The following is an 18,391-nucleotide window of genomic DNA, read 5'->3' on the forward strand; positions in this document are numbered from 1 at the left end:
AGTCATGTGTGATTGTGCTCAGTGAGAGAAACCAAGTAATCTTGTAGATATGATAGCTTTTAATGGCTAACAAAAATACATGATGTAATAGCGAGCTTTCGGGTTCTTCTATTGATCCTTCAACAGGCTAGGATGTTCTATTCTAGACTGATGAAGGGTCGATACAAGACCTGAAAGCTTGCCGTAACATCATGTATTTTTGTGAGCCATTAAAAGCTATCATATCTACAAGATTACCTGGTTTCTCTCACTGAGAACAAGTCACACTTTGCTCTACTGGCTAACACGGTACCAAACTTTTTTCCCGGTTAAACAGGCAGTCACACATCTATGAACAACTGCCTGCTTACTCTGAATGGAGGCTGTCGGACTAGTACGATCCCCGACTCGCTCCCCTTCCATTCACTAGCGATGATTGTTCCTTTACCGATGCACTGACTTGTTGGGCATCTACACCTGACAGGTCGTCTTGTGGGAAAGGGACATTAGCGCTCCTTTAGACCCAATTATTTAGGACAGCAGAGGTTTGGGAGCGTCTCTCCAGCCTACGGGGAGAGGATGAGTGAAAGGAACAGGATGCAGGCCTCATTTACTCCTGAATCCTGGCCAATCAGTTCTCTCTACGAGCCAGCAAAGTCATTTCCCGCTGGAAACTTGACCATTTCCCGCAGGCACGCAAGATCCAACCTGGTCATTTTCTTAAACCTCAATATCTGTGTACAGCCGGGAACAGCAGCGAGACGTCTTCATCAAGTGTTGTTTGGCTATTCACTTCTGGAGTGTTTCTGCCAAACTCTTTCAATGATTGCTCTATAAGCCTCTTGGACAATGCCTGGTGTTTAGTTAAGGAGAGCTGGGAATTCGCCGCTGCTCCGGGGTTTCGGAGGGAGACAGATTTTAGGCCTTAATGATCTCTGGCTCGATTGCTCTTTGTGTAAACTGCTCAGGCTGCACTCAGGCCTAGAAGGGTCTGTATGGTGGAGATGAGGGGGCTTTGACAGGGACTGGAGGAGAAGGGGGCCCGAACAGGAATGTGCTTAAGACTAATCTTACATGCTTGGCTACATAAACAGACTGTCAGCTGAGCTGCAGAGTGGAGGCCTCTGGGGTGATTTATTGTACTCTGCGGACTCATCTAGGGATGGACTGGTGCAAAACTAGAAGCCCCCCATATACAGCGCCGAGCCGTGCCCTTCCCCCACATGTGGACAATGTAACTCCACTGATACAACATTGTCTGTAATAGGAAACTCCATTCCAACCCCGCTGTCTGCTCTACATCCAAAAGCTGCATTCACACGGGCCGAGAATCTCACGACTTTCGTTCATCCGACGGAACAAGCGGATGGCGTGCTCACCGGCTCGATCGCGCAGCCCGTTTACACTGTACAACCCTTCGGACGCTTACTGTTCAGTAATGGCCATTCCTACGTGAAACACTGAAGATCAGCATTTAAATCGAACGATGAGCGCGCCGGCTAAAACTTAATGAAGAGCGAAAACCTCACAAGTATCACTCGCCGTTCAGTCGTTCGCCCGCGTTTAGACTGAACGATCATGCAGTTTCGTCCCTTTCAACAACTTTCTGAATTATATTGTTCCGTCTAAACGGGGCGTAAATGTGCGTTTAGACACAACGATTATCGTTCCAAAAAACTGCTGGATCGTTCGAATTTGAACAATCATCGTTCGGTGTAAACGCCGCCAACCATTGAATGATCATTTGTTCATTTCATGCAAGCGTGAAAATCATCATTGGCTCGTTCATTAATCGTTCGGTTTAAATACTGATTGTTCAGTCGTTCTCAGTCACTTATACAGCGAATGTATATCCGCCTGCATAGACCGTCTGCAAGAGTGAACACAGACATCATTCGCTCCAACGATGAATCGTTCCGCCTAACATACATAGTATTAACATAGTATGTGAGGTCGAATGAACCCCAAGGGGCAGGAGCCAATTAGCCCTTTTGGGGGGAAAATTATTTCCCGACTCCCTAATGGCAATCAGACTAATCCCTAGACTAATCCCTGGACCAGTTCCTAACAGTTCCTACCTGTCTGTATACCCGGATCAACAACCCGCTGGTCAACTAAAATTTATATCCTGTAATATCCTTCCGCTCTAGAAAAACATCAAGTCCTCTCTTAAACTCCTGTGGATTTTGCCATTACCACGTCCTCAGGCACAGAGTTCCACAATCTCACTGCTCTTACAGTAAAGAACCCTTTTCTGTTTTGGCGATGAAACCTGCTTTCTTCTAGACGTAGCGGATGCCCTCTCGTTAGTGTCGCAGTCCTGGGTCTAAACAGATCATGGGAGAGATCCTTGTATCGTCCCCTCATGTATTTATACATAGTTATTTGATCGCCCCTTAGCCGTCTTTTTTCCAAAATAAATAATCCCAGTTTTGATGCCTCTCTGGGTATTCCAGTCCCGTCATTCCATGTATTAGTTTAGTTGCCCTTCTTTGAACCCCCTCCAGCACTGTAACATCTTTCCTGAGCCCCGGTGACCAGAATTGTACGCAGTATTCCATGTGAGGCCTGACAAGTGCCTTATATAGTGGGAGGATAATGTTCTCGTCCTTCGCCCCTATACCTCTTTTAATGCACCCCAAGACTTTATTAGCTTTTGCAGCAGCTGACTGGCATTGGTTACTTCAGTTTAGTCTACAGTCCACTAGTACCCACAGCTCTTTTTCCATCTTGCTTTTCTCTAGCAGTACCCCATTTAGTGTATATTGGTGACATCCGTTTCTCCTGCCCATGTGCAGAACCTTACATTTATCAACATTGAACTTTATTTGCCATTTTTCTGCCCAAGCCCCCATCTTATCCAGGTCCGTTTGTAGCCGTACATTGTCCTCCGTTGCATTAATTATCTTGTATAATTTTGTGCCATCTGCAAATATTGATATTTTGCTGTGCAGCCCCTCTATCAGGTCATTGATAAATATATTGAACAGAGTGGGGCCCAATACTGAACCCTGTGGCACCCCGCTAGTGACTGTGGCCCGATCAGAGTACGAACCATTTATTACCCCCTCTGCTTTCTATCTCTGAGCCAGTTCTTTACCCAGATACACACGTTTTCACCCAATCTAAGCTGTCTCATTTTGTATATCAGCCTATTATGCGGCACGGTGTCAAATGCTTTAGAGAAGTCCAGATATACGAGATCAATAGACTCTCCCAGGTCCAGCCTAGAGCTTACTTCATCGTAGAAGCTGATCGGATTTGTCTGACATGATCGACCCCTCATGAACCCATGCTGGTGAGATGTTATTCCGTTGTTCTCCTTGAAGTATTCTTCGATGGCGTCTCTCAGAATCCCTTGAATATTTTTCCAGTTACTGAAGTGAAACTTACCGGCCAGTAGTTACCAGGCTCATTTTTGGACCCCTTTTTGTATATTGGAACTACATTGGCAATGCGCTAATCAATTGGTACAACCCCGGTCTTTATAGTATCTATAAATATTAGATATAGTGGCCTAGCTATCTCGTCACTTTGTTCCCTTCGTATCCTTGGGTGTATTCCATCTGGGCCTGGCGATTTATCGATTTTAATCTTTTATCACCGGTTCCGCACTTCCTCCCGCGTTAGATATGAGATATTTTGTGGGGGGTTCATTTCATTCCCCTTCAGCTCATGTGACATTTCCTTTTCGTTCGTGAATACGCTTGAAAAGAAACTATTTAATAGGTTTGCCTTCCCTCCATCGTCATCTATGATTTCTCCTACATTATTTGTTAAAGGGCCAGTGCTCTCGGTGCAAATCCTTTTGCTGTTTATGTAGCTGAAAAATAGCTGCGGGTTGTTTTAGCTCTCTTTGGCGATCAGTCTTTCTGCCTCCTCCTTAGCAATTTTGATCTTTCCTTTGCATATTTAGTTTTTTTCCCTGTATGCTTTTAGCGCTTCTTCGCTGCCTTCTTACTTTTGTTATTTAAACGCTTCATTTGTCTTGTTGAGCCACATTGGTTTCCTTTTACTTGAAGTTCTTTTATTTTTAAAGGGAATGAACTGCTCACATGAAGTGATTAGGATTTTTTTTAAACTTTTCCCATTTGTCCTCTGTACTGGTATTTTTGAGGATGTTGTCTCAATTAATGTTACCGATAGTAGTTCTAAGCTGATCAAATTTTCTTATTGAATGACAGCTGGAAGTTAATTATATCGTAGTCACTGTTCCCTAAGTGCCCCTCAACCTGTACCCCTAAAAGTGTCTTAATGCTGAAAAGCCGTCCTGCTCATATTATACGGATACTCAATGTGAAAGAAAGCTCTGATACACCAAGGCCTCATGTCCACCATGCAGGAGCCCACAGCGGAATCCCACCCTGCCCGCGGCCGGAAACCGCACATACCTGTCCGGGTCTTCTTTTTTTCTCTATTGATGATATGTGCGGTATGCGCAGTATTTGGGGGGGGGGGGGGTTAAAGTCTGCTTTCCTGCAGAATCTGTGGCTGGTCCGTGCAGGAATTGTTTTGAAATGGAGCATGCTGTAATTTGATTTCCAGGCAAAAAGATCTGCAAATCAAATCCACATGCTTTAATTCAGGTGCGGATGCCCATGCTTCCCAATAGGTGGCTTGAATTGCGGATCTTCAGTGCAATTCCGCAAATCAAATCCGCCCATGGACATTGGGCCTTAAGGTGCTTCTACACGAAACGATCATCATTTGTATCATCATTCGTATTCCCATGATCCAGCAGGAACCTGAACAATTATGGCTCAGTGAAAACGCATGTATTGACTGAGCGATGAACAAGAATTCGTTAACTTCTCGTCTGTCATTCAGTTTCTGCATGCCATGTAAACAGGCAGCCCTTTACTTGTGAACAACTCCCTGCTCGCTGTGAATGGCGGTGGAGCGGGCCGGAACGATCTCCGGCCAGATCCACCTCCAGTCAGCGATGCCAATTCCTGTGTAAAGGTACACGAATGACCATCGCTGGGACGACCCGTCGGGCATCTGTTGCCCAACAGATCATCCTGTGTGAAAGCACCCTAAGACACGCTCTACATGACTGTGACCAGGATTGTTACCCTCAGTGTAGATAAGCAGTGATCATGCAACTAGTGAGAAATTGCAGAACAAAGCATATTAGAAAGTTGCAGAATTGTCCTTCCCATGTAACGTACACACTGACAAAAAAAATAATAATGCACCCAGATAGAAATGTCAGATTGCTACAAACCTTGGCATACACTTATGTCTCAGGCAGATATATAGATGATTAGATACTGGGTGTTGTCACCAAAGGCTGTAGAAGCGCTTCCCTCGTTCCCCTATAAAAAGTCTCTCAGAGGTTACTTGTGTAGTGGACCTCTTGTTGAGAGATCGTTGGCTACTAGACGATGAACTCAAAGACGTTTTGCCCAGTTAATAGACTTGGAGAGGAGCCCATAGTTGAAATGAGAGAAGGATGGTCATTTCAATGAATTGGAGGTATTGGAAGCAGCAGTTACATGAGGGCATGTACAAATGGTGACCAGGCTCCGGACAGCCCAGACTTACTACCAGTAGAGAGGATTGCCTGATTCACCTATAAGCAGATCCAACAGATTTATTGTCCACCATCTAGGTGGCCCCTTTATTACAGGCCCAATCTCTGCCCACACCATTTTCAGTTGCTTAGCAAAAGGAAATTTAGTAGCCCAACGCCCATTACGTGTCCTGCTATTAGCACCCCAATACCATCACCTCCATTTGCAGTGGTGTTGTGAATGAGAAATATTGACTGCTACAGACTGGAAGCATACAGCCTTTGGCGATGACAGTCATCGGTTCCCAAACAGAACCTGGAATCGTGTTCGTGCCTGGAGACCTCGGGGTGAGCGCCTCAATCCTGCCTTTGCTGTGGAGCGGCACACAGCCCCCTGCTGGTGTGGTGGTCTCTGCCAGGTTGTCACACTTCCTTGACCTGCCCATTTAGCATATTTATTGCCGATCAAGCATTTATAGGATCAGCTGACACCCCAACTTCGGCAGCCTGCAAGATCTAGAGGCCCAGTTGCAACATCTGTGGACAAATGTGCTGCAGGACGACATCCGGAGCTTGTATGCCTCCATGCCCATTGCATCTCATCATGTATCTAGGCTAGAGGTGGCCCATCAGGGTACTAGTGCCCCCTTAGACTTGTACAGTTTCCCCCCCAAACCATGTATCCTTTTGCTCTAATATTGTAATCATTTACATATATCATTGTTACATTCACACATATAAAGTGTCGCTTTGTTCCAAGAACTCCTTTTGGTGCGTTATTTTTTTGCGGATCCACACCAAAATCCATGTCCATGTAGTTTTTAGAGTGTTTATTTTTTTACTTTTTTTTAAATCCGCACCTATTCCACCAAGTGTGAACGTACCTAAAGGTCTATTCCCATCTTACACCATTACTTTATGACCGGTGGGGGTTTGACCTCTGGTACTACCACTGAGCCATAGAATAAACTCCTGAATCGCTGCTCTGGCTCAATCACTATTTTTTCCTGCATAGTGCCCAGGCTGGGCTCAGACTGGCCCACAGGGGAACAGATAAATCCCCCTGTAGCCCCCGAGTCAGGAGTGGGCCCCTGCACAAGTGGCACAGTAACCCACTGCACTACATAAGAGTAGGCAGCATCTCATACAGGTAATATTTGCATGTAGCTGTTCAGTGGACCCACAGAACCAAAATTTGACTGGTGGGTCATAGGGATCCCAGTCCGACAATGGCCGGGCCATTCAAGTGAATGGCCGGCTGTATCTCCCTGTACAGTCGGGTGGCCGGCAGCAATAGTGAAGGCTCCTTCTTTCTGAGCACTGTTGGTAGTCCAGAAGGTCAGACCACCGCTGGTCATACAGTAATACGCCATCAGTTTTACAAGGCGGGAATACTCCACCGTCCCTCCATAAACTTGTAGGTTTTGGCTACTACATGCCAATAACTAGAGGAGCTGCTCGCCATTAGGAAAATACTAAAACAGAGTTACCCACCTGCTGCGGTGCTCGTAATTCCCTTTGCATCTGAACTTGTGCGCTGGAAAAACTGTAAAAATTCCTTCCTCGGAACTAAAATATTGCCATTTAATACCGGGGTTGGATTTCAGGTTGTCTGCGAGAACTGAAATAGAAGCAGAAGTAAACATAAGACTCAATGATAAAAGTCAGGGAGAAAAAACAAATCATGATCTACAGCACAAAACACAATGCACAAGTAAACCCTGGCCTTCAGGACTCTGGGAAAGCGGGGTGAAACCCTCCCAACAATAAAGCTGAACAACTAAGAAAAGGCTGAACAGAGATTTTAGCAACTTTATAGAAAAAAGCTAGAGAAACGCTCCAAGTCACAGCAGCGCAGAGTATTTCAGTGGGGGAATGGAGGCAAGCGAGAGATCACTGTATATGCTCGATAGACTTCGGGATCCTTGGGCAATCCGTGGTCTAGCAGTGCACTGAAGCCCACCCATTTATAGCGGACAGTGAAGTATTTCTGCATGTTGGAGGGGCTTTCATGGCTGCCCAGCTCCGTGGGATCAGCAGCCACTGTAGAAGCACGACACGGCAGACATCACTGAAGACCACCAAATACGCAGCCGGCGATGATAGGGTGGTCCCATTTTATGTACTAAGGAAGGCAGGACTGTTGCTGGCACGGCTGAAAGGTGGTAGCAGCGGGAAGGCAATGTGGTGAAGGCTGTATTCACACGGACGTGTTTAATGGTCAAGTTTAGAGATGAGCAAGCATACTCACTAAGGGCAATTACTCGAGCGAGCATTGCCCTTAGCGAGTACCTCCCCGCTCGAGAGACAAGGTTCGGGTGCCGGCGTGGAGGAGCGGTGAGTTGCGGCAGTCAGCAGGGGGGAGAGAGAGGTCTCCCCTCCGTTCCTCCCCGCTCTCCCCCGCAGCTCCCTGCCCGCCGCCGGCACCCGAACCTTTTCTCTGGAGCGGGCAGGTACTCGCTAAGGGCAATGCTCGCTCGAGTAATTGCCCTTAGCGAGTATGCTCGCTCATCACTAGTCAAGTTCTGTCCGAGTCGGAGATGGAAAGAACGGACACTAAGAAAAAAAAAGAACCCAATCACCTGAATGAAGTAATTCACACGCGCGATCTCTCGATCGGACCGAAAGTCCGAGTCTGAAAAATCGCTGCATGTCCTATTTTTAATGCGATTTTTGTTCTAAAAATTACCCATTATTTTCTATGGGAGCATTAAAAAAAACAGATGGCACTTACATACCTTGCTAGTGCGATCCACTTTTAATGCATGTTACTATGGAGACCACATGAAAAAAAAAGAATCAGAACTTTGTGTATTTTTTTTTCTTTTAACGAGCATGAAAAACGAATGTAAAAATGGATACCAATCACGTGTGAAAACAGCAACAACGCATGAAAAACGCATGAGAAACGGTCAGATCTTTACTGACCAAAATTGCAGTTGTGTGAATACGGCCTGAAGGACCCTTCACACGGAACAATTACTCCTTCGAAAAGATAAATCAATAAATCGCCGATTCGTTTAAATTTATACCGAAATTGTTCAACGTAAACACGGTAAGCGATTGAACAATGAATGATAATTTGTTAGTCTCGGCTGCGTCCACAAGGGGGCCGATTTGCAGCGGGTGATAAAATTGACATTTTGCGGAACCGAATTCTCCATCTCAATTCCTGCGTATAATTTCCGCAGCTTGCGGACTAGATTTACGAAACCTCATCCACTTTGCTGATGCGGTAGATTCTGCGGCAAATCCGCCCCGTCTGGCCCTCCCCTTATTGTTTATTTCATGCAAACATAAAAAGTATCGTTAAGTCATTCGCTAATCGTTTGGATTGAACACCGATCGTTCAGTCGTTCTGATTCACTGGTCAAGTGAACTGAACAATCGTTTTCTGGGGCGAACTATTTCTCGTTACATGTAAAACTACCCTTAGAAGTGAACGGCTGGTGCTCGGCGGATGGGACAGACCGGAGGCTCCCGAAGCCACGCAGGGATATTCCTGCATCTGCTTATGTCGGAGAGGGGTCTCATGAGGAACGCGTTGGGTGTTGAGAGCATACTTTTATTCTAATGCGCTGCCGGGTCCGTTCCAACGCCTGGCGTCCAAGTGAGCGCGGTTTCTCCCTAATCTCCCGTCTATTGTTGGCATTGGAAGATGAATCGATCCTCGCTCACTGTTGTTGTATCGTTACCCTCAGGAGTGTTAATAGCATATAGCAAACAGCTAATATCTCGCCTCTCCCACCAGAATACAACACTACGATGTCGGCAGTGAAAATAAACATCAGGGCGAGCGATTGTTCAGCCGCGGCACGCATTGTCTCAGACTTCAATCAGAATAATACACAACGCATCTGGCCGCCGCCGCACAATCCCAATACATCAGTCCCACGTCTCCGAACTTTTCATTTCCACGTTTCCTTCCTCCCTCTTCCTGTTATGTGTACAGTCAAAATGCTAATTCTATAGTCCCTGAAAACCAACCGGACCCCTGGTTATACTCGCAGCCGCCGCCTCTTCAATCACTGAAGAAGCGAAAACATCAAGAAAGAAAAAAAAAAAAAAGTTGAATAAAAAGCCAAGTAGATTCAGAAATAATTGCAGCCATTTCTTAAAGAGGACCCGTCACGGTGGCTGACTGGCGTTCCAAATTTTCGGCTCCATCACTTTTTTCTTAACCACTTGTTTACATTAACCCCCATTTGGCCACAGTGACTCCAGTTACTTTAGGTCCACTGTCAAGAGACCGGTCTCCACAAACAAACATTGGTCACCCAATGACACTGAGCGGTGGCGATATCTCAGTTGTTTACTGCGAATGGAGGTAGGCGAGCGCAACGATCCCCGGCCCGCTTCACTTCCATTAACAGAGTGGCCATCGGTTCCTGCATAAAAGCGATCATGGCTGGGACGACCCATCGGGCATCGGAGTCCGACAGGTCATCCCGTGTAAAAGCACCTTAAGTCAGCGCTGCGGCCCCTTCATTGTCCAGATCAGCAGCCAGCCCCCCACCAAAGTGATGCCATATGCTATCAATATATCAAAAGCCTGGGCATACTCCTTTTACTATATTCACCCCAATGGGGCAAAATTAAAAGATACTTAAAAAATACCCACAGAATGAACAGACGTTGTAGCTGGCGCAGCTCTTGGCCTCCACTTAATATTATGTAACAGAAGCAATTGTTTATAGAAGTGGAGCAGAGAATGTGAAGAGGTTATAGGAGGAAATCACTCAGCCGCCTCTGACAGTCAGCCCGATATGTAGGAAGGAGCGGAGAGCAGCGGCACTCAGCGCCAAAGTACCTCCTCCTTCAGAATGAGCCTCTCCATAAACATACAGGAGAAGGCCTCCCCGACGCCGATATGGATCCCCTGACACAGACATGCGGCCAGACTCGTACGGTCATATGATCCTCTGCCTGCAAACAGCTCATAAACTGCTTCAATAGGACGAGCAACAATTAAACCCGATACCCCCAAGAGAATGAGAGAAAGCCTCAATGAGGGACAACACAAAGTATCAAGGCTGCAGAAAACTATAGGAAGTAACTAACGAAGGGTCACATGAGAGCAAATGTCTAAGATCGCAGCAATCGCTCCTTTAATACCTTACGGTTGACTCGATTCGTCTTATTTAAAGGGAATCTATCACCTACTTTTAGCCCCATCAGCTAAGATTAAAGTAGGCACCCACCGAGTCCAGGGATGTAAGGGTTGTACTTACCTTCCCCGTTGTTCCGCCGGTGTCAGCGCTACAAGCTGGCCCCCAGCGCACTGAGCGGCGCGGCCAAGTAGTTCGCCCGTTGTAAAATTAGAACAGGTGAACTACTTAGCAGCACCTCCTAATGCATTCAGTGGCGTCTTTCAGGGTTCACAACGGGGAAGGTAAGTATAACACTTACATCCCCGAATTCAGCGGGTCACCTACTTTCAGCCCATAAGCTTAGCGCATAGGGCTCAAAGTAGATGACAGAATCCCTTTTACAGAGTAACTGAACTTTCCTAAAACTTTTCACACCTTAAGGTTCTGCTCAGGGGGGAGTGTGGGTGCGGCATAGATTGCTGAAATGAAGGGTCTGCAGTGCTCATCTGAGTGCCACACTCTTCGGCTGTGTTTCTGGCATAAAGCATTCATAAATGTATTGGGCCGGCGCGGCCACGCTCCTCTTCTCAGGAAAGTAGCATGAAGCAATATAAGCAAAAAAGTCACCAAATTTCTGCGCACGTGATGTTTGCACCTCATTTTACAGCTTTCCTACACCAAAAACCATAAACTTCCCCCTTGTCCCCATACTAGCGAGCTGCATTCAGCTTAACTATTAAATGTCAGTATGTACTGTAGTTTAGACATTCTATTCAATACCAGAAAGCTCAGGATGAAAGATACTTTAGGTAAAAGTGTGGAGTTTAGAACGTATCACCTGTATTTTTACTAATTAAACCAGAAAGTGAAACCTTTTTCTAATTTGTTTCCATTTTCTGATTGTACTTGATTTTTCTCTATTGTCTGTACATAACTATGGGGGAGGCCATCTTGCTTGTGTTCCAGTTAATAGCATTTAGAGATGCTTTTAAGGCAGTCTCATGGTCCATAAGCATAGTTGACTTCTATGGGAAAGTGCATGCTCTGAGTTCTGTACAGAGGTCACTGTGCAGGGGAGGTTGAGGAGGTGAGCTGTGACTCCCCTATTGTAAAAGCTGGATCCGGTGCTACCTACAGTACATTTAGGTGTTACCTTTCATGGTAACCCTGCCTGTGATGATAATGACATAACGGCTGCGAGGCTTGCCCGACAGAACAGGAATTATTATTAAACTTGGTATTAAAACTTTAAAAGTATCCTCAACATAAAAACGTGATTCATAAAAGGTCATTATTTCCTGATGACATGTTCTCTTTAATATTAACATTATGCAATATCTGCATTCTTTGGAGATCCTGGAAAATCTCTTTAATGGGATTTCCACATAATCCGGGACCTAATCTGTTTTAGCATTGTATTGTTAGTATACTCATTTTCCTTTTGCTGCGTTTGAAGCGTTTTGTTTCTTAAGATTCTTTTATTATTTATTTGCCCTTCAAACCAATTTGAGAAGATCCTCTATAAGACGCTCATTGCAGGCTGCAGAACGAGAGATGATGTGTCTCCTAGCAGAGGAATAGCACCGATGTGCAGGACTCAGCTGTGAGCGTCTAGATCTCCGGGTAGGGGTACATAGAAGACCAAACTGCAGCGAGAACATTATACAAGCGTGCTTTATGGTAACGCTGCAAATAGACATTGCTTGACGGTGAGATAATAATAATAATAATCTTTATTTGTATAGAGCCAACTTATTCCGCAGCGCTTTCAGGCTTGGATAAATGCAAAACAATACAACAATTGCAACAATTACACTGTGAGGTACATTGGGTTAGACACAAATGGGTTGAGGGTGGTACAGGAGGTGCAGGGGGTGGGGAACACAGGCAATAAAAAATTTAATGTACAGATCATTTATTAGAAGGCAAACAGGATGGGGCGCCATAGGGCGGGGCGAGGGACTAGGTCAGGAGATTTGGTATGCTTCCCTGAAGAGGTGCGTTTTTAAGGCACGTCTGAAATTTCGTGCATCGGGAATTGTCCGGATGCCTTGGGGTAGAGCATTCCAGAGTATGGGTGCTGCTCTAGTGAAGTCCTGTAGGCGAGCATGTGAGGTTCGTATTACAGGGGTGTTTAGTCTGAGGGTGTTAGCGGATCGGAGTGAGCGTGCTGGGTGGTATACTGACAGGACGGAGGCGATGTATGGTGGGGCAGCGCCATGCAGAGCTTTGTAAGTGAGGTAGAGGAGTTTAAATTTAGTTCTGCAGTGGATGGGCAGCCAATGCAGCGACTGGCATAATGCAGAGGCATCTGAATAACGACTGGATAGATGAGCTGAGATGTGTAAACCATTCCTGCAGCTAAGAGAAAACTTTTGTATTAGACCAACTTCTACTTCATAAGGTATTAAAGGAATTATGCTGCAACAATGTGTCCCAATGTAATCCAATCATGTGCAGCTCTGGAGTATAATGCAGCATGTAACTCAGAATCAGTACATGATTAAGTAATGTATGTACACAGTGACTCCACCAGCAGAATAGTGAGTGCAGCTCTGGAGTATAATACAGGATGTAACTCAGGATCAGTACAGGATAAGTAATGTATGTACACAGTGACTCCACCAGCAGAATAGTGAGCGCAGCTCTGGAGCATAAAACAGGATGTAACTCAGGATCAGTACAGGATAAGTAATGTATGTACACAGTGACTCCACAGGCAGAATAGTGAGTGCAGCTCTGGAGTAGAATACAGGATGTAACTCAGGATCAGTACAGGATAAGTAATGTATGTACACGGTGACTCCACCAGCAGAATAGGGAGTGCAGCTCTGGAGTATAATACAGGATGTAACTCAGGATCAGTACAGGATAAGTAATGTATGTACACAGTGACTCCACGAGCAGAACAGTGAGTGCAGCTCTGGAGTATAATACAGGATGTAACTCAGGATCAGTACAGGATAAGTAATGTATGTACACAGTGACTCCACCAGCAGAATAGTGAATGCAGCTCTGGAGTATAATACAGGATGTAACTCAGGATCAGTACAAGATAATATAATATATTTTCAAAGAGCCTTTAGATACGAGATTGGTCTTCATAAAAAGTCATCTATAAACTGGTGCTCAGAAGTGATTATAGGTTGTAACATTCTCTTGTGCTCGTCTGTCAGCCCATTCGCCTGTGTTTGACCTACAGCGATCCATATTGTTAATCTGACTTCTCTTTATTAGTTGCTCTGTAAACATCATCCGTCACATGTATTTATAGCAGTGGAGTGTTTACAGCCAAGATGAGACCACTTTCTATTAGAGTAAAAGACAGATTGAAGTCGTAAACTTTGGATATTATAAACAGCCTGTAAGTGCCTGGAGCGCAGCCCCTCGGCCATGTAAATACGAGTCTTGTAATGGCTTATAGTAAATATGAACTTACTCCAGGCTCATGTACATATCAGCAGTGCATTAAACAGGAGTCAAAATGATGCAAAGAGTAAAAAAAGGAGATACTTCTCGGCTGATGAAAATGAGAGGGATTCCCTTATGGACAAGCAACAATGCAGTTTAATATTACGGTTTATAGCAAAATAAGGACTTTAAGGTTCGCTTCAGGGCTGGAGAATAACTTGGTAATATATCAGGTGAATTTCCTTATGTAACTAGTCCCGCAGTATATACAAGTGGGCTAGTATTGCCTTGGTTAGTTCTTCCTGAAGTCCTTCTCCTCAGGTGGTCATGCGATCTCATTGTGACCATGGGAGAATTACTTGGCTTTATGTTCTCTCAGAAGGTCAGTTTCTCTTCAGAGGGGGACATAAGGCCGGGCTCTCACAGCCGGATTTGATTTATACAGTGATCCGCATCCGTGCGGACAATACACAGTAATATGTGGCCTTTGAAAAGCATGAAGTTTTGCACGTTCACGCCGACATGCGGATAGGAAATGCGTATACTGCGAGCGGAAGAAAAATTACAGCATGTCCTCTTATAGCGCGGATTCTGCTCAGACTGCACCATTGAAGTCAATGGATGCGAGTATTCCTCGCCCATATGAAGTTAACATTACGTATGAACGGCGGAAACTCTCATAACTTCAAAAGCAAACAGATAGAAAAACCGTGCATAGCGTACATCCGCGATCTTGCGCAATTACTTTTTGCAAATGATCACAGGTCTTGTGCTGCGGAAATCCGCACGCTGCATCTGATCAGTTCATGTGAGCATGGCCAAACGCTCCCATCACAGTCAGTTACTCTAATTAGAGGCTACACTCACAAAAGGAAACTGCAGCTCATCCTCCTGACTGTAAAAGGTGTGTGATTTATTTAGGGGAACATAAAATACTGAAGGTAATGGTAATGTCCTCCCTGCAGGCAGAGATGGTAATGGCTCTAGCTGGTCATGTGATGCTGTACAGCACGGGAGTGTTAGAGCATAAGAGAAAGTGAGCAGGGAGAAATCTCAGTATCAAGATGGTGCCCAATAAGTATCAGACAGGAGGATACACTGCATGGAAGTGACTGCAATATACACAGGAGGTATTAAGAGTGTGCGATCGGGTGAGGGTGACAAGGATGGAGAAATGCCATTTCGCAGAAGTAGCAGTTAAAGAGACAATGGTGGCCCTACCACGGAAGCAAGCCAAATAGGGCCCACGCACTTGAAACATGAGATTGTTATAACAGCTCCCTGCAGCCATCACTAGAGGGAGCTCACTGCATACAGATTTATGCAGTGCCCATTAAAGGGCAGTCTGGTAAGAAAATTTTAACTGAAATCTTCTCAGTGCAAGGCAACAGCATAAAAACCATCAAACTCACTTCCCCCGATTCCCCGTAAATGCCATTCCAATCACGCCCAGTCTGCCATTGCATTCTTCTTTGGGCTCCAGAGAAGATGACAGATCATAGGGTCATATGATCGCTGCAGCCATTTATCAGTTGATCCTGAGTTACATACTGCTGGTAACTGGCTGCAGTGGTCACATGACCCTGTGACGTGCCATCCTTACAAGAGCCTGAAGAATGCATTGGGGGATTGGGCGCCGTCAGAACAGAATGTTCAAGTGAGGAGAGTAGGATTGTTTTACGCAGGGTTGAGAACATTTTAACTCAATTTTTGTCTCACCAGACTACCCCCTTAAATTCCATACTAGCGATCTAAACAGGTCTACAGTGAGCTCCCTCTAGTGGTGGCTGCAGGCTGTCAGAATTATTCATGTGAACAAATGACAGTTCTGTACGGATATATTATGAAGTTATAGCTTCAACAAAATCACTGAGCAAAAAGCAGAGCAGCCACAAAGAAAATAATTCCCAGCATCCGCCTCTAGAAGCATCAGTCCACGAATCAAGACAGTGTATATCACCCAGGCTCACCTCACACAGTATACAGCCCTAGTTCTTATGCATAACGCCAGCATGTGTTTGTTCTTTAAAGTTGACCGAGATGGGAACACCCCCCCCCCGATTGTGCAATGGCAGAGCTTGACCGGGCTACGCTCTCTTTGACTCCCATAGAAGTCAATGGTAGTTACGCAAACAGCACAGCAAGATGCACAGATTCAGCAGCTCCCAAGTTATTCAAACAGCACAGCTCACTGAGCTACACTATTCGCCTAACTCCCATTAACTTCTATGGGAGTTATGGAAACAATGTAATGCAGGGGAGCTCTGCTATTCTCATCCTCCCCATCAATCTCAGCCATCACATTCACTGTGGTCAGAGGCTGCGGGTCCTGCACAGATCAGGCTTTTATGGCTTATCGTATGGAAATGCCATAAAAGTCTGAGATGGGAATACCCCTTTGAATCTGTATTTAATGATAAGTGGCATTGTAAGTACTATGCTTCATGTTAATCTGTAATGCCTCCTGCTCCGGTCACATCAAAAGCTGCACATAAAATCAGCACTGAAGAGATACATAATTGCCACACGGGTTTCTTCTCAACCACCACCAACAATCAAAATGCTGCAATAGAGTAGATGAGTTCCCACCTACCTGAGTTGAGGTCTCTGCCGGGGTTGAACGCTCTATTGTTGACCGTCGTGGACAATCTATCACAACTGATTGTTTTTGAGACGTTGGTGTTGAAGTTCCCATCAAAGCTACAATTGAGAAAATAAAATTATGGGGTTAACAAATCAGACCGCTCCCCGGCAGGTGCGCATTTTATAGAGGAGACCGTTTTGTGGTCCCGTTTTTCCAAGTGAAATTCTTATAAAATTCTTAACATTTTACACCCTCATTAAAGTCAACAGAGAAAACATGGCACGGAAAATCCATTAATGCAGAAAACTGAGTTGTGGCACCGTGACAATGATTTTCCATACAAGCAATTGTGAAGACATTTTATATATATGAATGATTAACGTCATTTATTAAGTGAATGTAAGAACGTTCCACTGCTTCTTGATCCTTCTTCCACCCTTGGAGACAATTCTTTAATGAGTGAAGAGCAACAGCACTTTACACAAACCTTTGACATGTTAAAGAGACGTGTCAAAAATTTTGATAAGTGGGGGTCCTGCCGATTGCAAAAACAAGGGGGCTGCAGAGCTCAAACCAACGTTACGAGCCTTCGCATGTCTTCGCTGGTTACCAGCTCCACTCGGCAGCTGAAAATAGAGACATAGAGGTCTATAGACATTTTCGCATCCATCAGCTGTTGAGTGGAGCCAACAGGCAACAAAGACAGCCGAAGGGCCACAGCGCTCAGATGAGTGCTGCAACCCCCCTTGTTTCAATATTCTACAGGGGTCTCAGCAGCAGGACCCCCACGGATCAAAACATTTGACATATCACAAGTTTGTGAAAAGTGCAGTTACTCTAATTTCTCTCAGCCTGCAGCTACCACTAGAGGGAGCCCACTGCATACTAGTTTATACATTGATCTCAATAATAAAGCTGCAAGACCCCCGAAGTGGCGGCTGCAGGCAGTGAGATTTTTAATTTCTATAGAGGACCTGTCAAGGGATAAAGTCAGCATGGCTAGCTGCATAGCCCCACAGTCACGGCTCTGCTGCTTGGGATGTCTGCTGATCAGCCAATACTGTGGTCTCAGTCATTGCAGATGGAGCCCGCTCTCTCTGTAGTGCAGGAGCCACAGTTGTATTTTAGGCACAGTTTTTGGAACAGAGAAAAATTAAGTTAAACTGAATCTTAAACGGATCCATTTTTTTCCATTGAAAACAAAGATAGACAAAAAAAATCAACTTTGTTTTACTTCCTTTTTTTTCTTTAACGGCATTAATAGCTAAGCAGACTGCGCTATTTGGTCCTATTAAAAAAAAAGTCAAATGGAACAGATTTATTCAAAAACATTTCTGTGTTTTCTTTGTCAATTATTGATTTCAATGGGAAAAAAAACACGGATCCGTTTAAATTCAATTTCTCTGTTCCAAAAATGCAACAGAGGAACGGAAAGCCCAAATGCAGATGTGAATAGGGCATTAGGGGAAAAAAATGACTCAGCCGTTAAATCTCCCCCTGCTTCAGCATTGAAGCTCTGATAGTCTTTTTTTTCTGAAACAATGACCCCCTGTACTGTCACGTGACTGCTGCAGCCAATCATGATAGCACAACTATTGAGGCCAATGATTGGCTGGGGCAGTCATGTGCTACTATATCAGGTTATGGTTCCAGAAAAATAAGACCAGTACAGACAGCCAGAGGATCTGCGTTGGAGCAGTGGGGGATTTAATGGGTTAAGTTTTTTGTTTTTATTATTCTCCTGCAATTTGTTTAATTTCTTGAATTTTCAGACAATCCCTTTACGGAAAACTATTATTTTCTCGATGTGTA

The 18,391-nt window shown here is 44.9% G+C and overlaps 1 protein-coding gene across 1 annotated transcript in view; it reads right to left on the bottom strand.

Annotated features, from left to right (window-relative positions):
* CACHD1 (cache domain containing 1) overlaps positions 1-18,391 on the bottom strand; it is a 154,210-nt gene that overhangs the window by 55,650 nt on the left and 80,169 nt on the right. Inside the window, exons 4-5 of the mRNA XM_066597687.1 lie at positions 16,589-16,695; positions 6,989-7,115 (exon numbers count right to left, since the gene is read on the bottom strand). Coding sequence (XP_066453784.1) covers positions 6,989-7,115; positions 16,589-16,695 — 234 coding nt within the window. The remainder of the gene's footprint in view (positions 1-6,988; positions 7,116-16,588; positions 16,696-18,391) is intronic.

The sequence above is a fragment of the Eleutherodactylus coqui genome, chromosome 3 (genome assembly GCF_035609145.1).
Source record: "Eleutherodactylus coqui strain aEleCoq1 chromosome 3, aEleCoq1.hap1, whole genome shotgun sequence".
Classification (NCBI taxonomy): Eukaryota; Metazoa; Chordata; class Amphibia; order Anura; family Eleutherodactylidae; genus Eleutherodactylus; species Eleutherodactylus coqui.